Source organism: Lynx rufus, unplaced genomic scaffold (genome assembly GCF_022079265.1).
Source record: "Lynx rufus isolate CCGP_SWC_20201006 ecotype Redwood Valley unplaced genomic scaffold, mLynRuf1.p SCAF_5, whole genome shotgun sequence".
Lineage (NCBI taxonomy): Eukaryota > Metazoa > Chordata > Mammalia > Carnivora > Felidae > Lynx > Lynx rufus.
Window position 1 is genome coordinate 5,376,504 of NW_025814867.1, and position 16,042 is coordinate 5,392,545.

Consider the following 16,042-nt stretch of genomic DNA (forward strand, 5'->3'; position numbering starts at 1 on the left):
GCTAACATATTAAGTGAGACAGTACATCTGGATCAAATAAAATCACTTTGGGCATACAAGATTTTTAAAAGTCCTCTTTGATAATATGTGTATTTTTCCAGGAACGAAAGAGTTAAGCTGTTAGTGATCATCTACTGATAGAAACTTGATTCTGTTCTGGTCTCAGATCTTCAGCTGTTAAGAACCCTTTAAGGATGAGAAGTTCTAGATTATTGTTTTCAGATCTCATGTTTCTTTTTTTTTTTTTTTTCAACATTTATTTATTTTTGGGATAGAGAGAGACAGAGCATGAACGGGGGAGGGGCAGAGAGAGAGGGAGACACAGAATCGGAAACAGGCTCCAGGCTCTGAGCCATCAGCCCAGAGCCCGACGCGGGGCTCGAACTCCCGGACCGCGAGATCGTGACCTGGCTGAAGTCGGACGCTTAACCGACTGCGCCACCCAGGCGCCCTCATGTTTCTTTTTTTTAAGGGTAAATTAAAAACAAAAAACTTTTTTGATGACAATCATTTTGCAGTAGATTATACGTATACTTGTTTGCTTAAGCAAAGGATCTTGAATTTGTATATTATCATTTTTTCATTAAAAAATTCTTTTTTTAATTTAACATTTTAATTTACTTTTGAGAGACAGAGAGCAGGGAGGGGAGGGACACAGAGAGAGAGACACACAGAATCCAAAGCAGACTCCAGGCTCTGAGCTTTTAGCACAGAGCCCGACGTGGGGGCTTGAACCAATGAACCATGAGATCATGACCCAGCTGAAGTCTGACGCTTAACCAACTGAGCCACTCAGGCGTCCTCATCATTTTTGAGTATAAATTATTTTGTGTTGAAGGCACCGTGCCCTTAAGAATTTAACAGGGTGTGAAAGGCATTTCCCTTTTATTCACTCAAGAGGTTTTGTTTGCTCCTGGGGCGCCTGAGGCTCAGTAGGGTAAGCTTCCCGCTCAGGTCATGATCTCATGCTCCGTGAGTTCGAGCCCCGCGTCAGGCTCTGTACTGACAGTTCGGAGCCTGGCGCCTGCTTTGGATTCTGTGTCTCCCTCTCTCTCTGCCCCTCCCCTGCTCATGCTCTGTCTCTCTCTGTCTCAAAAATAAATTTAAAAAAATTAAAAAGAAATTAAAAAAAAAGAGGTTTGTTTGCTCTTGGTCTGCCTTTTGTAATTTTATTACCTTCCTTGCTGTCTGCCTTGTGTCTTTCTTTTTTCTGCTTTTCAAGTGTCTCCAGCTTGAATCAAGACACATAAGCTTCTAAAATTTTGCGTTAAATAAGGGCAAGTACCTGAGGGGTTCGTTAGTGTATTAACACAAATTTTGAGACATTTGTTTTGAGGTTTTTGGAGGCTTTTGTGTGCATACTTCCTGGTTCTCAGCTTGCTTTTCGTAGGTGAGGTGGCCTGATAGGCATGTTTCCAGTAGATTGAGCTAGTAGGCGTAGGTAATTGTGGGATAGGTGAACCATTTTCTTTACAATATTTGTAAAATTTTTCAGCAGTAGTAATAGTGATATAGTGTAGGGTCCCTTAAGAGTTTGAAAACATTTAATAAAAGCAGGATAGTCTTCTAATATTCCCCAGTTGCTTCTGTTTGGTTGGTATTAAGAGTATTTGCATCCTTCCTTGCAGATATTATTTTAAGTAATTATTTAATCAACTCTGATGAAGCCTTATCACCAATTAAAAATGAAGTTAAAAATTTTTATTTTTTTAAAATTAATTTATTTTTGGTTAAGTAGGTCCCACACCCAGCGCGGAGCCCAGCACGGGGCTTGAACTCGCAACTCTGGGATCAAGACCTGAGCTGAAATTTAAGAGTTGGATGCTCTCCCAGGCACCCCTAAGTTCTGTTTCTTGATTTATCTAATTTTTCTGGGTCACTTGTATTTGTACTGATCATCTCGTTTTGCTTTTTTTTTTTTTTTTTTTTTTTAAAAGACAGATGTCTTGTGATTATTGTTTGTTCATTTATACTTATGAAGTCCTGGAGGGTGATTTATTTTGATAGATGACATGGGTTTTCTCTGCTCTTACGTGCTTCTGTCCTGTGTGGAGAGTGCTTGTGCAAGTAAGACAATGCCTCCTCTGCCAGCCTAAACGAAGAGGGTCTACCTACTTTGAAAGGTGACCGTATAATTTATTACGCTAATGTTCTTGAGAGTGAAAGGGGACACTACTAATAATGATCTTGGAACAGAAACTGGCATGAACTGGGTGGGCCTGGGATTGCATTGGGCAAACGTGGGTATGTTGTTACCCTGCTGCTTTGTGGTACCAGCCCCCACTGTTGAAGATCTAACTCCTACAAGGTAGGTTGCTTATTATATTTTGCAGTTACTTTGGTCTGTAAATGTTTGGGTTGGAGGAGGCTGACCTCAAGTACCTGTTTGTTACACAAACCCTTAATTAATCCCTGAGAGCAATAATGAGAACAATAATTTCCCGTTCTAGTACTTTAAACTCATGATTTTTTTTTTTTCCTATTGGAAAAAGTTGCTGCTGCCTCTTCTTTAGCCTTCTGTGCAAATTTGGAGCTGTAGCTACCTTTGCCCTGATTTCTCAACCAATCTGAATCCTTTTGCCTTCGAGTCTTAAGAATTTTGTTTTATCTTTTCGCTGCTGTTCTCTGTCTTGTTCGTGAGTTTTCATTAATCTGTTTTTCTACTTTTTTTTTAAGCCTTTGTTTCAGTAAGTTTTGGGGAGGGAGAGGAGGTAAACAATAGCATTCAGTCTACATTCTTATACTAGAAACCTAATCACCATGATGTACTTAAACATAAATTCGAATTCTGAAATATTTGACTTTAAATTATAAATTCTCAACAAGTGTATATTCCTTAGATTGTAAAGGTATTACTGATTTTTCTCTCTTACTTATTTTATAGAATCACCGGGGTTAAGTTAGCATGTACCATGTGACTGGCCTTCAGATATGCTGTTAACAATAGCTAGTGTCTGAAGGGTTGAGAGTATCAGTCCACTTATTATTTCTTATCAACTATTGGATGAGATTTAAGATGAGAAATAGATCATCTCTTAGTCATGCTTTTAAATTTTGTTGGGTATTTTGTATTGAACGTGTTACCTATGATATTTAATTTAAATTTTAAAGTAAACATTTGCTTTTATTTTTATCAAAAATAATGTATGGTTTTAAAAGGTCGAGTACTACTAAAAGGGTATTATGCAAAAAAGAACCATTGTCTGCTCCAACCCTGCAGTCCTGTTCTCCATGTTCTCAATATTTTCTGTTTGCCCAGATATTTAACTTCATATTTCTAATAAAAAGATTTTGTTGCTTGGCTGGTTTGTTGATTTGTACATTATAAACCGTATTTACTGATTTCCCGCCAAGGTCGATGATTTTGGGAGCATTGACCCATTGTTTTCTGTTTGCAGTGTTGCTATTGAGAAGTCCATTGTCATTGTGCTGTTGTTTTTCTTTCTGGAGGCTCTAGGATCGTCCTTTTATATCTTGTCTCAAGTTTCATGGTAAATATGCCTTTGAATGGATTTCTATATGCTTTGTTCTGGACACTCGGTGGGCATTGTTTGTGACTCCTGCGCTTACCTTCTTGGAAACTTTTAGATGTAATTGCTTTGATAATTCCCTCTCCTTTGTTTTTTGTCTTTTCTCTTCAGCTGCAGTTTGGTAGCTTTTGTGCCTTCAGGATAGATTCTTTCACTTTTTTTTACCCTTTATTTTCCGTTTTTGGTTTTGTTGTTGTTGTTGTGTGTGTGTGTGTGTGTGTGTGTGTGTGTTTGGATTTTTGTTTTGTTTTGCTCTACTTTTGAGAGATTGCTTCAACTTTCAAACTCAATTGAATTTTTAACTAATTTGGCTATTTTAAAATTTCTAAGGGCTGTTTCTTACTGTCTTTTGCTTTTTCATAGCATTATTCTTGTTATGTAGATATAATATTTTTAATATCTCTGAGAATAATGGTGATTTTTTTTGTTTTGAAGTTTTCTTTTAATCTCTATTGTTTGTTTTTTCTAGTTTTTTTTTTTTTTGGCTCCCTTTTTTACTTTGGAAACTTTATTAAGTGCTCTGGGCTATCAAGGGTGAGGCACTAAAAATCTGATACTCTTTGGAAATGGCATGTGATGGCATAGACACACTGGGGCTCACTGCTGAGTTACTGTTGGGGGAAAGATCTTCATGCTGGTAACCAGAGTTCTTTCTAAAGAGGTCATTTGGTTTCTCCAGAGAAGCATGGTGTATTTTAGAGAAAGGGTGAGGGGTTTTAAGCCAAGCTGCCAACTTTCTGAAGTAGGGCTAATTCACTGTGGATAGTATCACTTAATCCCTCCAAAGTTAGTCATATACTTTGCCCTTCACTCCTATCTTACTATGCTTGGTTTCACCCAGTTTGGAGCCTCATTAGCTCCTGAAAATAAACCTCAGGTTCTTTAGAGGATCTGTAAGGTAGGACGGGGACCTGAGGATCTTTCAACCAATCTTTGTTTTTGATTCTCTCTCTTCACTTTCCATCTTGCATTTATACTTTTTGTTTTAAGTCCTAAGTCTTTTCATGGTCATGAGGATGAAAACAGGCTTGCTTCTCATCACTTTCCCATCTGTAGGTCCTTGGGGTTATAGTGTCCTCATCTGTGTTAACTATTTTACTATTCTTTCATTCATACCAGTCTTCTGAAACTTGGTTGAAAATTTTTAATTTCAAGGTAGAGAAAGTAGGTAGAGGTAGAAAGTAGAAAGAGGCAGAGAAAGAATGAGCATATAGTCCATCTGCCATCTGTTTGACTGCAAGTTTCCTTAAATTACTTTTGGGTGGGTGGGTTTCACTATATTAAAGGACTTGTTTTGAGAGGTAAGCATTTATAACATGAACAGCAGTATTCATTTACGGCACTAGTGTTTTAGATGTTGGGATACAGGAGGTGCTTTATTAAGGACACGTGAAAGCCCTGATAATTTTGGTAAGTAGGATATAAAGGTTTATATGAAGAATTAACTCCCAAGTTACTTTGGCCATTCCAATAGAGTTGGAATGTCAAATAGATTAGGAAGAGACTTTCACCAGGGCTGTGATAAGAAGGATTCTGTGGTGGTGCCCTTGCCATATTGATTATCCATGGGCGCGGGAGGGAGCAGGGAAGCCAGATTTTGTTATGCTGTGTAGGAATAACATCTCATCTCTTTGGGGCATAACTTAAACCATGAAATAAGTCAAAAGGCAGCCAAAATTTTAATGTCACCGACCTCATATTCCATAGCTAATCTGAGTTATTCATAAGGAAGCTTTAAAAAAACCTTCATTTAAAGCTTCCTTATTCTTATTTTTTTTAATGTTTATTTTCAAGAGAGAGAATGGGAGCCAGGGAAGGGTGGGGAGGGGGAGACAGAGGATCCAAAGCAGGCTCCGTGCTGTCAGCAGACAGCTCGATGTGGGGCTTGAACTCACGAACCGCGAGATCAGGACCCGAGCCGAAGTTGGATGCTCATCCGACTGAGCCACCCAGGTGCCCCCTCCTCATGCTTATTTTGTCTAGAATTCCAATAAGTGTAATTATCCAGTTTCTAAACTAGTAGTAGGCTAAAATGAGTAGAGAAGACTTATACAAGTTGTGTGAGTGACAACTGACCTGGAAAATGTTAAATTATGTTCAGTTTCTTTTTGTCTTTAAAAGCTACAGTTTGTTAATTGATTTCAAAAAGTTATACATTCAAAACGGTTGAACCTCATTGTATCTCCAGAGCCTTTCAGGCACCAATGAGGTTTAACTGTTTTGGATCTATAACTCTATATAGATATCTATATTTATACTTATATCTGTATTTTTGTAAATCTAACAATTCAGCTGTCTCAATTCTTTCCATGAAAACTCCCAGATAATAGAGCCCCCAGTGAGTAAACTTTGGTTATCATAGTTTTGAGTATATGTAGAACTTTTCAGGGGCACCTGGGTGGTTCAATCAGTTAAGCATCTGAGTCTTGACTTTGGCTCAGGTCATGATCTCACGGTTTCGTGAGTTCAAGCCCCACATTGGGCTCTGCACCGGCAGCTGGGAGCCTGCTTGGGATTCTTTCTCTTGTGCACATGTACGCACTGTCTCTCAAAATAAATAAATAGAATTAAAAAAATATGTAGAGCTTTTCAGTAATATGAATATCCAAACTTTGTGTTTTTGTTGTGTTTAGATTATATTGTTTAACCTAGAGTTAATGCTTTTTAATTTTTATTTTTCAAGACAACTAAAATACATAAGTATATTTGATGTACTCTAGATTTAAGAGTTAGTGGCTGTGTTTGTATACATTCTTCTTACAAAGTGTGGCATGGTATGGTAAAAGCAGTTGAAGAGGGTTGTGGAATCAGTGGATTGAGCAGATTTTTTTTTTTATTAAAAATTTTTTGTTAAGGTTTTATTTACTTTTGAGAGAGAGAGAGAGAGAGAGACGGAGTACGAGTGGGGGAGGGGCTGAGAGAGAGGGAGACACAGAATCCGAAACAGGCACAGACACAGACACAGAATCTGAAACAGTATTTAAAAGCATTTGTTGGGGTGCCTGGTTGACTCAGTTGGTAGAGCATGTGACTCTTGATCTGAGGGTTGTGAGTTCAAGCCCCACGTTGGGCATGGAACCTACCTTAATAAAAAGGATTTACAATTACAGAGCACTTACTTATTTAACAGTGCCTTCTAGGTGCTATGCCAAGTGTTGCATTTGCCTTGAAGGGTAGATGTAGTCTCTGTGCCATAAGGTAGAGAGGCATGTACTCCTAGTAGAGTGGTAGTGTCTATAGGAAGGCATTTCTGGAGAGAGGGTGACATCTGAGCAGAGTCTTGATAGGTAATGAAAAGTCATGGCATAGGGACAAGCCAGTTAAGGCTTATTATTCCCAAGGCTTATACAAGTGATTGTGTATGTTTCTAATGTTGCATAACAAATTACTGCAATCTTAGCGTCTAATAACCCAGTTGTTACTTCATAGTCTGTAGGTCAGAAGTCTGGTATGGGTGACTGGCTTGTCTACTAAGAGTCTCACAGGGTGTTAACCCGACTGGGTTCTTATCTGGAGCTTGGAGTATTCTTCCATGTTCACGTGCCTGTAGTAGAATTTAGTCGTCCGTGGTTGTAGCACTGAGGTCCTTATTTCTTCCCGGCTATTGAAGGGGGCCACTCAGCCCCTAGAGGCTACCTGGAGCTCCATGTCACTTGGCCCTCATAGGCACTTGCTTTCTTTTAGGATAGCAGGAGTGTATCTCTCTGCCTTCTGCCTCTGCCTTCTAGACTCTTCTTTGAAGGGCTTTTGTGATGAGGCTAGACCATCCAGCTAATCTTTTGATTGACTCAAAAACTACTGATTAGTAGCTTTAAACATGCCTGTAGAAGTTCCTTTTACTATGTAATGTGAGATAATCAGGGGAGTGATCTCATCATACTCACAGGGTGAGGGTCATTTGGGGTCATCTTAGAATTCTGCCTACCACCGTGACTGAAAGATTTTTCTTACTGAAATTGAGGCCTATGGTTAGTTAATAATCCATTGGTGGGCAATAAAGATATTAATTGTGACAAGTAGCTTAGAAACCTATCTAGATTTCTCATGGCTATGAGAATTAATTGGACCAAGTTTAGTTTGAAGGAATCTAAATCCATTGATATTTTGATTTTTTTTTTTTAGTTTATTTATTTATTTTGAGAGCGAGCGAGCGAGCGAGCAGGGGAGGGGTAGAAAGAGAGGGAGAGGGAGTGAGAGAGAATCCCAAGCAGGCTCCGCAGTGTCAGTGCAGGGCCTGAAGCGGGTCTCAAACTCGTGAACTGTGAGATCGTGACCTGAGCCGAAGTCAAGAGTCAGGCACTCAGCCGACTGAGCCACCCGGATATTCCTGAACCCATTTACATTTTGAAGTGAGGATATCCCATTAAAGATCCAGGACCTTCCTTCGGATAAATGCTCAAGTACAGTTAGTTTTTATGCATGTTTGATATTTTACAGTCGTATGTGATGTCTGCGATCCTTACTCTTGCAACTCCAGGGGAAGACCTACCAGCCATCAGGCCAAGCCTGCCAAGCGGGACTAACTTTTCTGAAGACGGTGTGTTTTATGACCTGTTCTTCAACTTTGTAAATTCCACATTTGATTTGGCCAGTTAATCGGGAGCTGATGCAGCTGTCAGTTACTGACTAGGCTCACATGAAGCCAAAGCGTAAAGACGTAATGACAATTGTAAACCTTTACTGTGTGGGGGCGTACTTTTCAAGTGATTGGATGGTTACTGTCTGCGGGAGCCCTTGCCAGGCACCTGGGAAGCTGCATTAATCACTCCTGTGCACAACTGCAGGAAGCTTGGTCTCCATCGTTCACCAGACGATAAACTTTAAATTTGTATGCCTGTTTCCTCACATCCCTCACTTATGACTCAGAGTTTCATATGGGTGTATTCATTGGTGGAGCTCAGGTCACCTGCCCGAGGTGAAAGGGAGCCTGGGTTAGTAAGCTTTCTGAGTTCTAATTTATGAATTTACAAGAGCTGTTTAGAAATGAAAAAGGTTATTAGATTTTTGTCATTATTGTGTTGACATCCCCCCCTGCCCTGGTCCCAATTAACATTATCCTTTTGATTTCTGCTTTTGACATAAAAAATCTGTTTCCCATTCAGTGATTACAGAAATAGACTCTCCTCTCTTCTTTTATATTGCAGTTTTTAAAAAATCATGGGTTAGATAGGTGATGGGGATTAAGGAGTACACTTGTGATGAGCACAGGGTGTTACATGGAAGGTGCTGAATCACTATTTTGTACACCTGAAACTAATATTACACTGTATGTAACTAACTGGAATTTAAATAAAAACTGAAAAAAATACCTTCAATATAGGTAAGTATGAAGGAAACATCTGATTGGTGTCTCTGCTCTCATCTGCATGGCCATTTGTCTCAATACCGTTTATGGAACATCTATCTTAATTTGAAATGTTACACTTATCGTAAACTAAATACGTGCATGTGTATGCGTGAACATTGTCCCTAATGACCTCTCTGTTCCAGCCTAGCCGTAATGGTATGTGCCTATAGGATAGATCAGGGTTCCATTTGTTCATTCATTCACTCATTTATTTAACAGATATTTATTAAATGCCTTTTATTTATGGAAAGCTATGCATATGCAGACTACAAAAGGGTAAGACATCAAGACTGATTTCTGTGTTAGATGTTCTATGTTAGATGAGTTCAGATCTATTTATTATGGGTAAGGGAGGGTCTTAAGGTTTCGGTTTTATACTTTTAGGACTCTTTTGAGTTCACCTTGGAATAGACCTCAGCCCTCTAGTTTAAGGTTGGACCCTTTCTCCTGAAGGTTTTTGTACTGAGAATTATAGGAGCCAGGCTGTCCTTTATAGAATTAAATGGACTGGCATCTCAGGATCTAGCTGTGGTGTGCAAGATAGACTTAAAACAAGGCCCTTGACTAGATAAGTGTTTACCTGTGGGGCGCTTGGGTGGCTCTTTTGGTTAAACGTCCAACTCTTGATTTCGGCTCAGGTCAAGATCCCAGGGTCGCGGGATCGAACCCTGTGTTGGACTGTGTGCTGAGCAGGGAGCCTCTTTAGGATTCTCTCCCCATCACTGTGCCCCTCCCCTGCTTATGCACACTCCCTCTCTCTCAAAGAAAGAAACATTAAAAAAAAGAAATGTTTTCCTGTGCATTAGACAGTATTGAATATTAGAACTGGAAATCACTTTAAAGATTAAATGGGCAACTTTATTGCTTTTAATGAACTTTCAGTTTTGGAATAATTTTGGTTTACAGGATAATTGCCTGAATAGTACAGAGTGTTTCATATACTCCTCAACTGGTTTCAATTTCACCTAATGTTATCATCTTATGTTAACTTCACAACCTTATTTTATATGTGAGGACACATAGCCCTCCAAAAGTTCATATAGCTAAGATCATAGCTCTGGTTGGTGGCAGAGTCCTACCGAGGACTGAGTAGGCAGCCTAGGCCTTCTAGTTAATTATGTTTTAGGTATCGTTTTCTGTTTTTCATGTGTTTGTTTTTTGCCTTTCTTTCCTGGGGTTCTTTGGGCGGGGACTGAGAGAAGGACTACACAGTGCATAGCCTACTAGTCAATGAAGTCTTTCTAATTCGTGCAATAATCTTTTAATCTAGGCTCCCTCCAATTCTTCAACACCAACAGGAACCAGGAGCAGGGCATCTTCATTTACAGAGCAACTTGATGAAGGTACACCCAACAGAGAGGTAAGTTTGGAATTTCTTCTAAAATAAACGTCTTACAAGAAGCTTATTAATCTAAAATGTAGGCTACTACATTACTTGGACAGGTCAATTATTTAATTGCTAGGTATTATTTTTATTAGTAGCAATTACTCTTTTTTGGTAAATAGTAATTATGCTTTTGTAAAGTATGTTTTCTTTGAGAATCTTAATTTGAGAGGATAATATACTCTGCCTTTAATATTTGAGATTTATAATAATTTGATAATAATTTGTTCAACATAGCAACATACAGGGCAAAGTTCTATTTTTTCGAGCTATTGATTGGAAACTATGTAGTAACAATTGATTCTATGTGACTTGCAGCCAGCAACATAGTTCAGATTAGATTTTTTCAACTTTTTGTCTTTCTGTGAACTGTGATACAGATACAGAAGAGAGTAAAACAGAAGTGCACAGGTCAGTCAATTATTATGAAGTAAACCCCATGTAACCACCACTGAAGTCAAGAAAAGGCACATTGCCAGCGTCATAGCACTGTTTTCTCCCCCTGAAAAGATTGCCCTCATCCTGATCTTTTGGTATTTGTTTCTGTCCTTTTCTTTATAGTACCACTTAAGTATGCTTTCTGTTGTAAATATTATAAACATATAGGTTGTTAACAGTTTTTGGTTATTATAAATTATGCTGCTGTGAACATCGTTGTACCTTTCTTCTGGTACACACATACCTGTGTACCAAATGACACAGCATGTCATTTGCTGTGTACCTAGGAGTAGAACACTGGGTCAAAAGGCATATATAGTTTTGACACTCTAGAAGATAATGCCTGTTGTTTTTCAAAATAGTTGTAGAACTTTACCTTTCCACCAGGAGCTTCTGAAAGTTAGTGTTGCTCTACATCCTTGCTAGTCTTTAAAATCTCAGCCATTCTGGTGGGTGTATAGTGTTCTCTTATTGTAGTTTTAATTGATGACTATTAACATTGAGCATTTTTCATCTGTGTATTGGCCATTCAATATCTTTTTTTGTGAAGTGCTTGTTGATGTGCTCATTTTTCTGTTGGTTTGTCTTTTGTTGATTTGTAGTTCTTTTTTATATAGCGTGGATAGGAGTTTTTTTATTGGCTTTATGCCTTGCAGGTATCTTCTGCCCTGTGGCTTCCCTTTTACCCTCTTAATGGTGTCCTTTGAGGAATTGAAATTCTTAGATTTAATGTGCTCTGGTGTATTCATATTTTCTGGCTAGTGTTTTTATTTCTTATTAAAGAATTCTTTTCTTACCCTGAGGGTATTTTCCTGTTTTACTTTTAAAAAATACTTTTTTTTTTCATTGAAGTATGTTTGACATACAATGTTACATTAGTTTCAGGTGTGCAACATAGTGATTTGACAAGTCTGTAAGTTCTGCTGGGCTCACCCAAAGTGTGGCTGCCATCTGTCGCCGTACAATGGTATTACAATATCATTGATTATATTCTCTATGCTGTCCTTTTTATTCCTGTGACTTAATCATCCCATAACTAGAAGCTTGTACCTCTTGCTCTCCTTCACCCATTTTGCAAATATTCCCCTCCTGTTTTACTTTTCACATTTGGATCTACATTCCTTTGGGAAATGATTTTTTTTTTTTTCAATATGGTGTGAGGTAGGGATCAAGCCTGGGACTCCTCCCCCCCCCCCCATAATGCTATCCAGTTGTCCCATTCTTTCCACATTGCTCTACTGTGCTACCTTTTTTCAGAAACTGAGTGCCTATATTGAGTGGATTTGTTTCTGTGCTCCCTATTCTGTACCCCTGTTTGCTTTGTCTGTCTGTGATCCAATACCACACTGTCTTAATATTTTATACTAAATCTTTAATTAATGTTTTATTTTAAATCTTACCCTCCGTACAGCAGGTCTTTCCTGTCTTAGTCAATTTGGGGTGCTTTAACAACATTTCATAGACTAGGGCTTAAACAACAAACACTTGTTTCTCATGTTTCCAGAGGCCGGGCGATCTAAGATCAAGGTGCTAGCAGATTGGCTGTCTGGTGAGGGCTCTCTTCCTGGTTTGCCGATAGCTGTGTTCTCATTATGTCTTAGTGTGGGCCTTCCTTACTACATGCACCTAGGTAGAGAGGGATGGGTGGGAGTAGTGGGGAAAGACAGCTCTCCTGTCTCTTTCTCTTTTTACAAGGGCACTAATCCCATCATGAAGGCCCGTCCTCTTGACCTTATCTAGCTAATTACCTCCCAAAGGCTCTGTCTCCAAATAACATCACATGTTGAGGGCTGGGGCTTCAATGTGTGAATTTTGGGGGACACACGACAGCACTCCCACCTTGTTCTAGAATGTCTTGTTACTCTTATTCCTTTCCATATAAATTCCATATAAATTTTAGAATCAGATTTTCAAGTCTCACAAAAACAAACTCACAACAAAATAAAACACCAACAGTGACAACAACAAAACAAACCTATAGAGATTTTGATTGGGATTGTATCGATTCTATAGATTAGGTTGGAGAAAGTCTCAGTATTATAAGTCAAATGTTATCATCTTTTCAGTATTACAAGCAGTACTGTACTGAGCATGTACATAAACACTTATAATGCTCTTTTTCTGTAGGATAGAATCCTAGGAATGGGACTGCTGGGTTCTAGGGTAGATGCAAATTTAAACATTTTGATGAAAGTTACATTATAACAAATTTTTTAACTTTTTATAGATGTCGATTTGATGAAAGTTACATTAAAACAAAATTTTTTTTAGCTTTTATAGATGTTGGTTTGATGAAAGTCACATTAAAACAAAAAAATTTTTGACTTTTTATAGTAGATGTTGGTAGCAAAATAAACACTTTATAGTACAATTATTGCATTCAAAGTTAATGGCATATTATACGGTGTCCTTGGTGAATACATTTAAATGATCTTGCAAGTTGTGTAAGCATATGAAGCACATGCATACTTTCTTTGGGATCTTATTTTCTTGCAGTATTGCATTTCTTTCACTTTGTGATTTCGAGTTTAATGCTGTTGAACTTAGTTTATACATGTAACCAATTTGATTAAAATCTGCAGTACCGAGTAATAGTCAGTGTTGATAGCATCATGACTATACTCAGTACATTAGTTGATATTCTAGTATATTGGTTTCTATACAATACAGTTGAAACCCTGAAAATAACTTGTTTTTAGTAGTTGATTGCTACTACTGCTTTTTAAAAAGGCTTATTTTATCCAGGATGCTTAAAACATTTTAATTGAGGGACACCCGTGTGGGTCAGTTGGTTAAGCCTCTGACTTTGGCCCAGGTCATGATCTCACAGCTCCTGAGTTCGAGCCCTGCCTAAGTTCCAGCCCTGCGTGGGGCTCTGTGCCGATAGCTCATAGCCTGGAGCCTGCTTTGGATTCTGTGTCTCCCTCTCTCTCTGCCCCTCCCCTGCTCACGCTCTGTCTCTCCTTCTCAAAAATAAATAAACATTAAAAAGATTTTTTGGCGGGGGCGGGGGGGAACTCCTGGGTGGCTCAGTTGATTAAGCATCCGACTTTGGCTCAGGTCATGATCTCGTGGTTTGTGGGTTCAAACCCCATGTCAGGCTCTGTGCTGACAAGCTAGGAGCCTGGAGCCTGCTTCAGATTCTGTGTTTCCCCTTCTCTCTGCCCCTCCCCTGCTCGTGCTCTGTCTCTGTCTCTCTCAAAAATAAACATTAACAAAAATTAAAAAAATTTTTTAATTGAATATTTCTTTACAAAATAATATTTTTTCCCCAAAACAATCCTTTTTGAAAGGGATGATTTGAACATTCTTTTACAATAGGCTAAGTAAGGTAAAGGTTATCTTTTTATTTCTTCCCAAACTCCCAAATTTCAATCCTAAAGATCCTGTGCTTCAGAGGTTTAACTTCAGAAGTCATTTCTGATTGAAAGAGTAGCATTACCCTTCATCTCTTTGCTTTTAAAGCATTTTCTGACAATTCTAAAAGGTGTTTTTGACCACAAAGTACAATGTAGACTAAACCCCAGTTCAGTTTATTTTACAGGAAGTACTTTCTCATTTCATAATTAAGTTATTGATTAAAAGGGTGTATCTTCTTTGCCCTCCCACTCCCTGGGGTTTGGGTTTTGTTAAACCTCTGAGATGGCAGATATTCCGCATGGGTTAGGACCCTGACTTATTGTTTTCAATGTTATAAGGTTTCTTTTAGCAAAATGTGGAAGTTTAACTCGATGTAAATATCTGTTCACCTCTCCAGTAGATACAGTAAAGTCTTTGTGATCCAGAATGCTTGGGAAGTAGATGGTTTCATTAAGTTAATTTCTTGGTCAATTAAAGGTTTTACCTTTTTTTCAGCTATTGCAGAAAATCCTAATATGTCTACTTTCTTGTGTCAGTAAATACTATATGTAAATCTAAATAAGTCGGTCTGTGGTTGCAAACTTCCTTATAAGGATATAAAAAATCATCTCTATGATTGTAGGCGTCGAAGGCAAAGGAGAGCAGACTGAATTTGCACTGACTCTGAAGTCTGTAGATTTCTGACACTCTCTCACCCTGTGTAAATGGCAGATCTGTTCAGTTGACCATATGCTTTCCCCTTGTGATCCTGGGCATAGTCTTGCTTTAACATCAGCGTAGAGCTTCCTTCCGTTTTTTTTGCTTGAGATGAATCTTTTTTGCCTCTCTAGGGCAGGGTGCTTTAGACACCGCTGAGAGCGTAAGAGCATGTGAAAGGCTAACTAGGCCAGATAAAGCGACCATAGCCTCCTGCCCTCTGTTCCACTCTGATGATTTTTTTTAATTGAGATTAAATTCCTGTAACATAACATCTACATTTTAAAGTGGCATATGGTACCTTAGTGATACCGTGTATTCATCGTATCTCTCTAGTTCCATGACATTTTCATTAATCCAAAAAGAAACCCCATGCTCATCACGCACTTACTCCCTGCGCTCCCTCTCCCCCAGTCCCTGGTGACCACTAATCTGCTTGCTGTCTCTGTGGATGTGCTTATTCAGGATATGTTGTATAAACGGAACCATACAATTTGTGACCCTTTGTGTCTGGGCTGTTTTCAGTTAGCATGTTTCCAAGGTTCATCTATGTTGTAACAGGTTTCATTACTTCATTCCTTTTTTATGGCCGAATCTAATGATTTTTCTAAGAGCATGATAATCTATTTATGTAGTTTGGAGTAAGACCTGGTATAGACTAGTGAGAAGAGGATGGTTTTTGGAGTCTTCTGGATCAGCCCGGATTTCTATCCTAGCTTTGCCGCTTGCTGGCTGAAGGACCTTTGGAAGTTAACTTTTCAGTGACTCAGGTTTTCTCTTTGTAAAATGGAAATAACAGTACTTGCCTCGTGGAGCTGTGGGCATTACCAGTAACACGGCACGTAAATCTCCTCTCATGACGCTTTGCACATAGTAGGTGCTCGTGAAGTTGTTCCTGGGGGCAGCCACGGAAGATGGGAAGGCCAGCACTGCTTAGGTCCCTACATGGAGGGAGGGAAACAGACAGACCATTATGTAGACTTTGGTCCTGGATGTTATCTGTCTTTTTACTTGTTGAGCTTTGAAGGAAGGATTGATACCTTCACTTACGCTGCTCATTAACTTGCTGGTTTTCAGGCACACTTCCCCATAGAGACAGCCTGGAATAGTGGAGGGATCACGGGATTTCATCCCTTACCTGCCAGGTGGCTTTCGGCAAAACTGCCTTTAACTTCTGAGAGCCTTAGAATTGTGGTGAAACGCATATCCCCTTCTTAGGGTCCTTGTGACGAGCAAACGAATTCAGAAGTATGAAAATACTCATAATTTGTGAATCACATACCGAAG

The 16,042-nt window shown here is 38.9% G+C and overlaps 1 protein-coding gene across 3 annotated transcripts in view; it reads left to right on the forward strand.

Annotated features, from left to right (window-relative positions):
- The window catches only part of GOLGA4 (golgin A4), a 128,224-nt gene that overhangs the window by 2,555 nt on the left and 109,627 nt on the right, over positions 1–16,042 (forward strand). For all 3 annotated transcript variants that reach the window (XM_047099019.1, XM_047099021.1, XM_047099020.1), the window contains exon 2: positions 10,148–10,237. In XM_047099019.1, the coding sequence (XP_046954975.1) occupies positions 10,148–10,237 (90 nt within the window). The remainder of the gene's footprint in view (positions 1–10,147; positions 10,238–16,042) is intronic.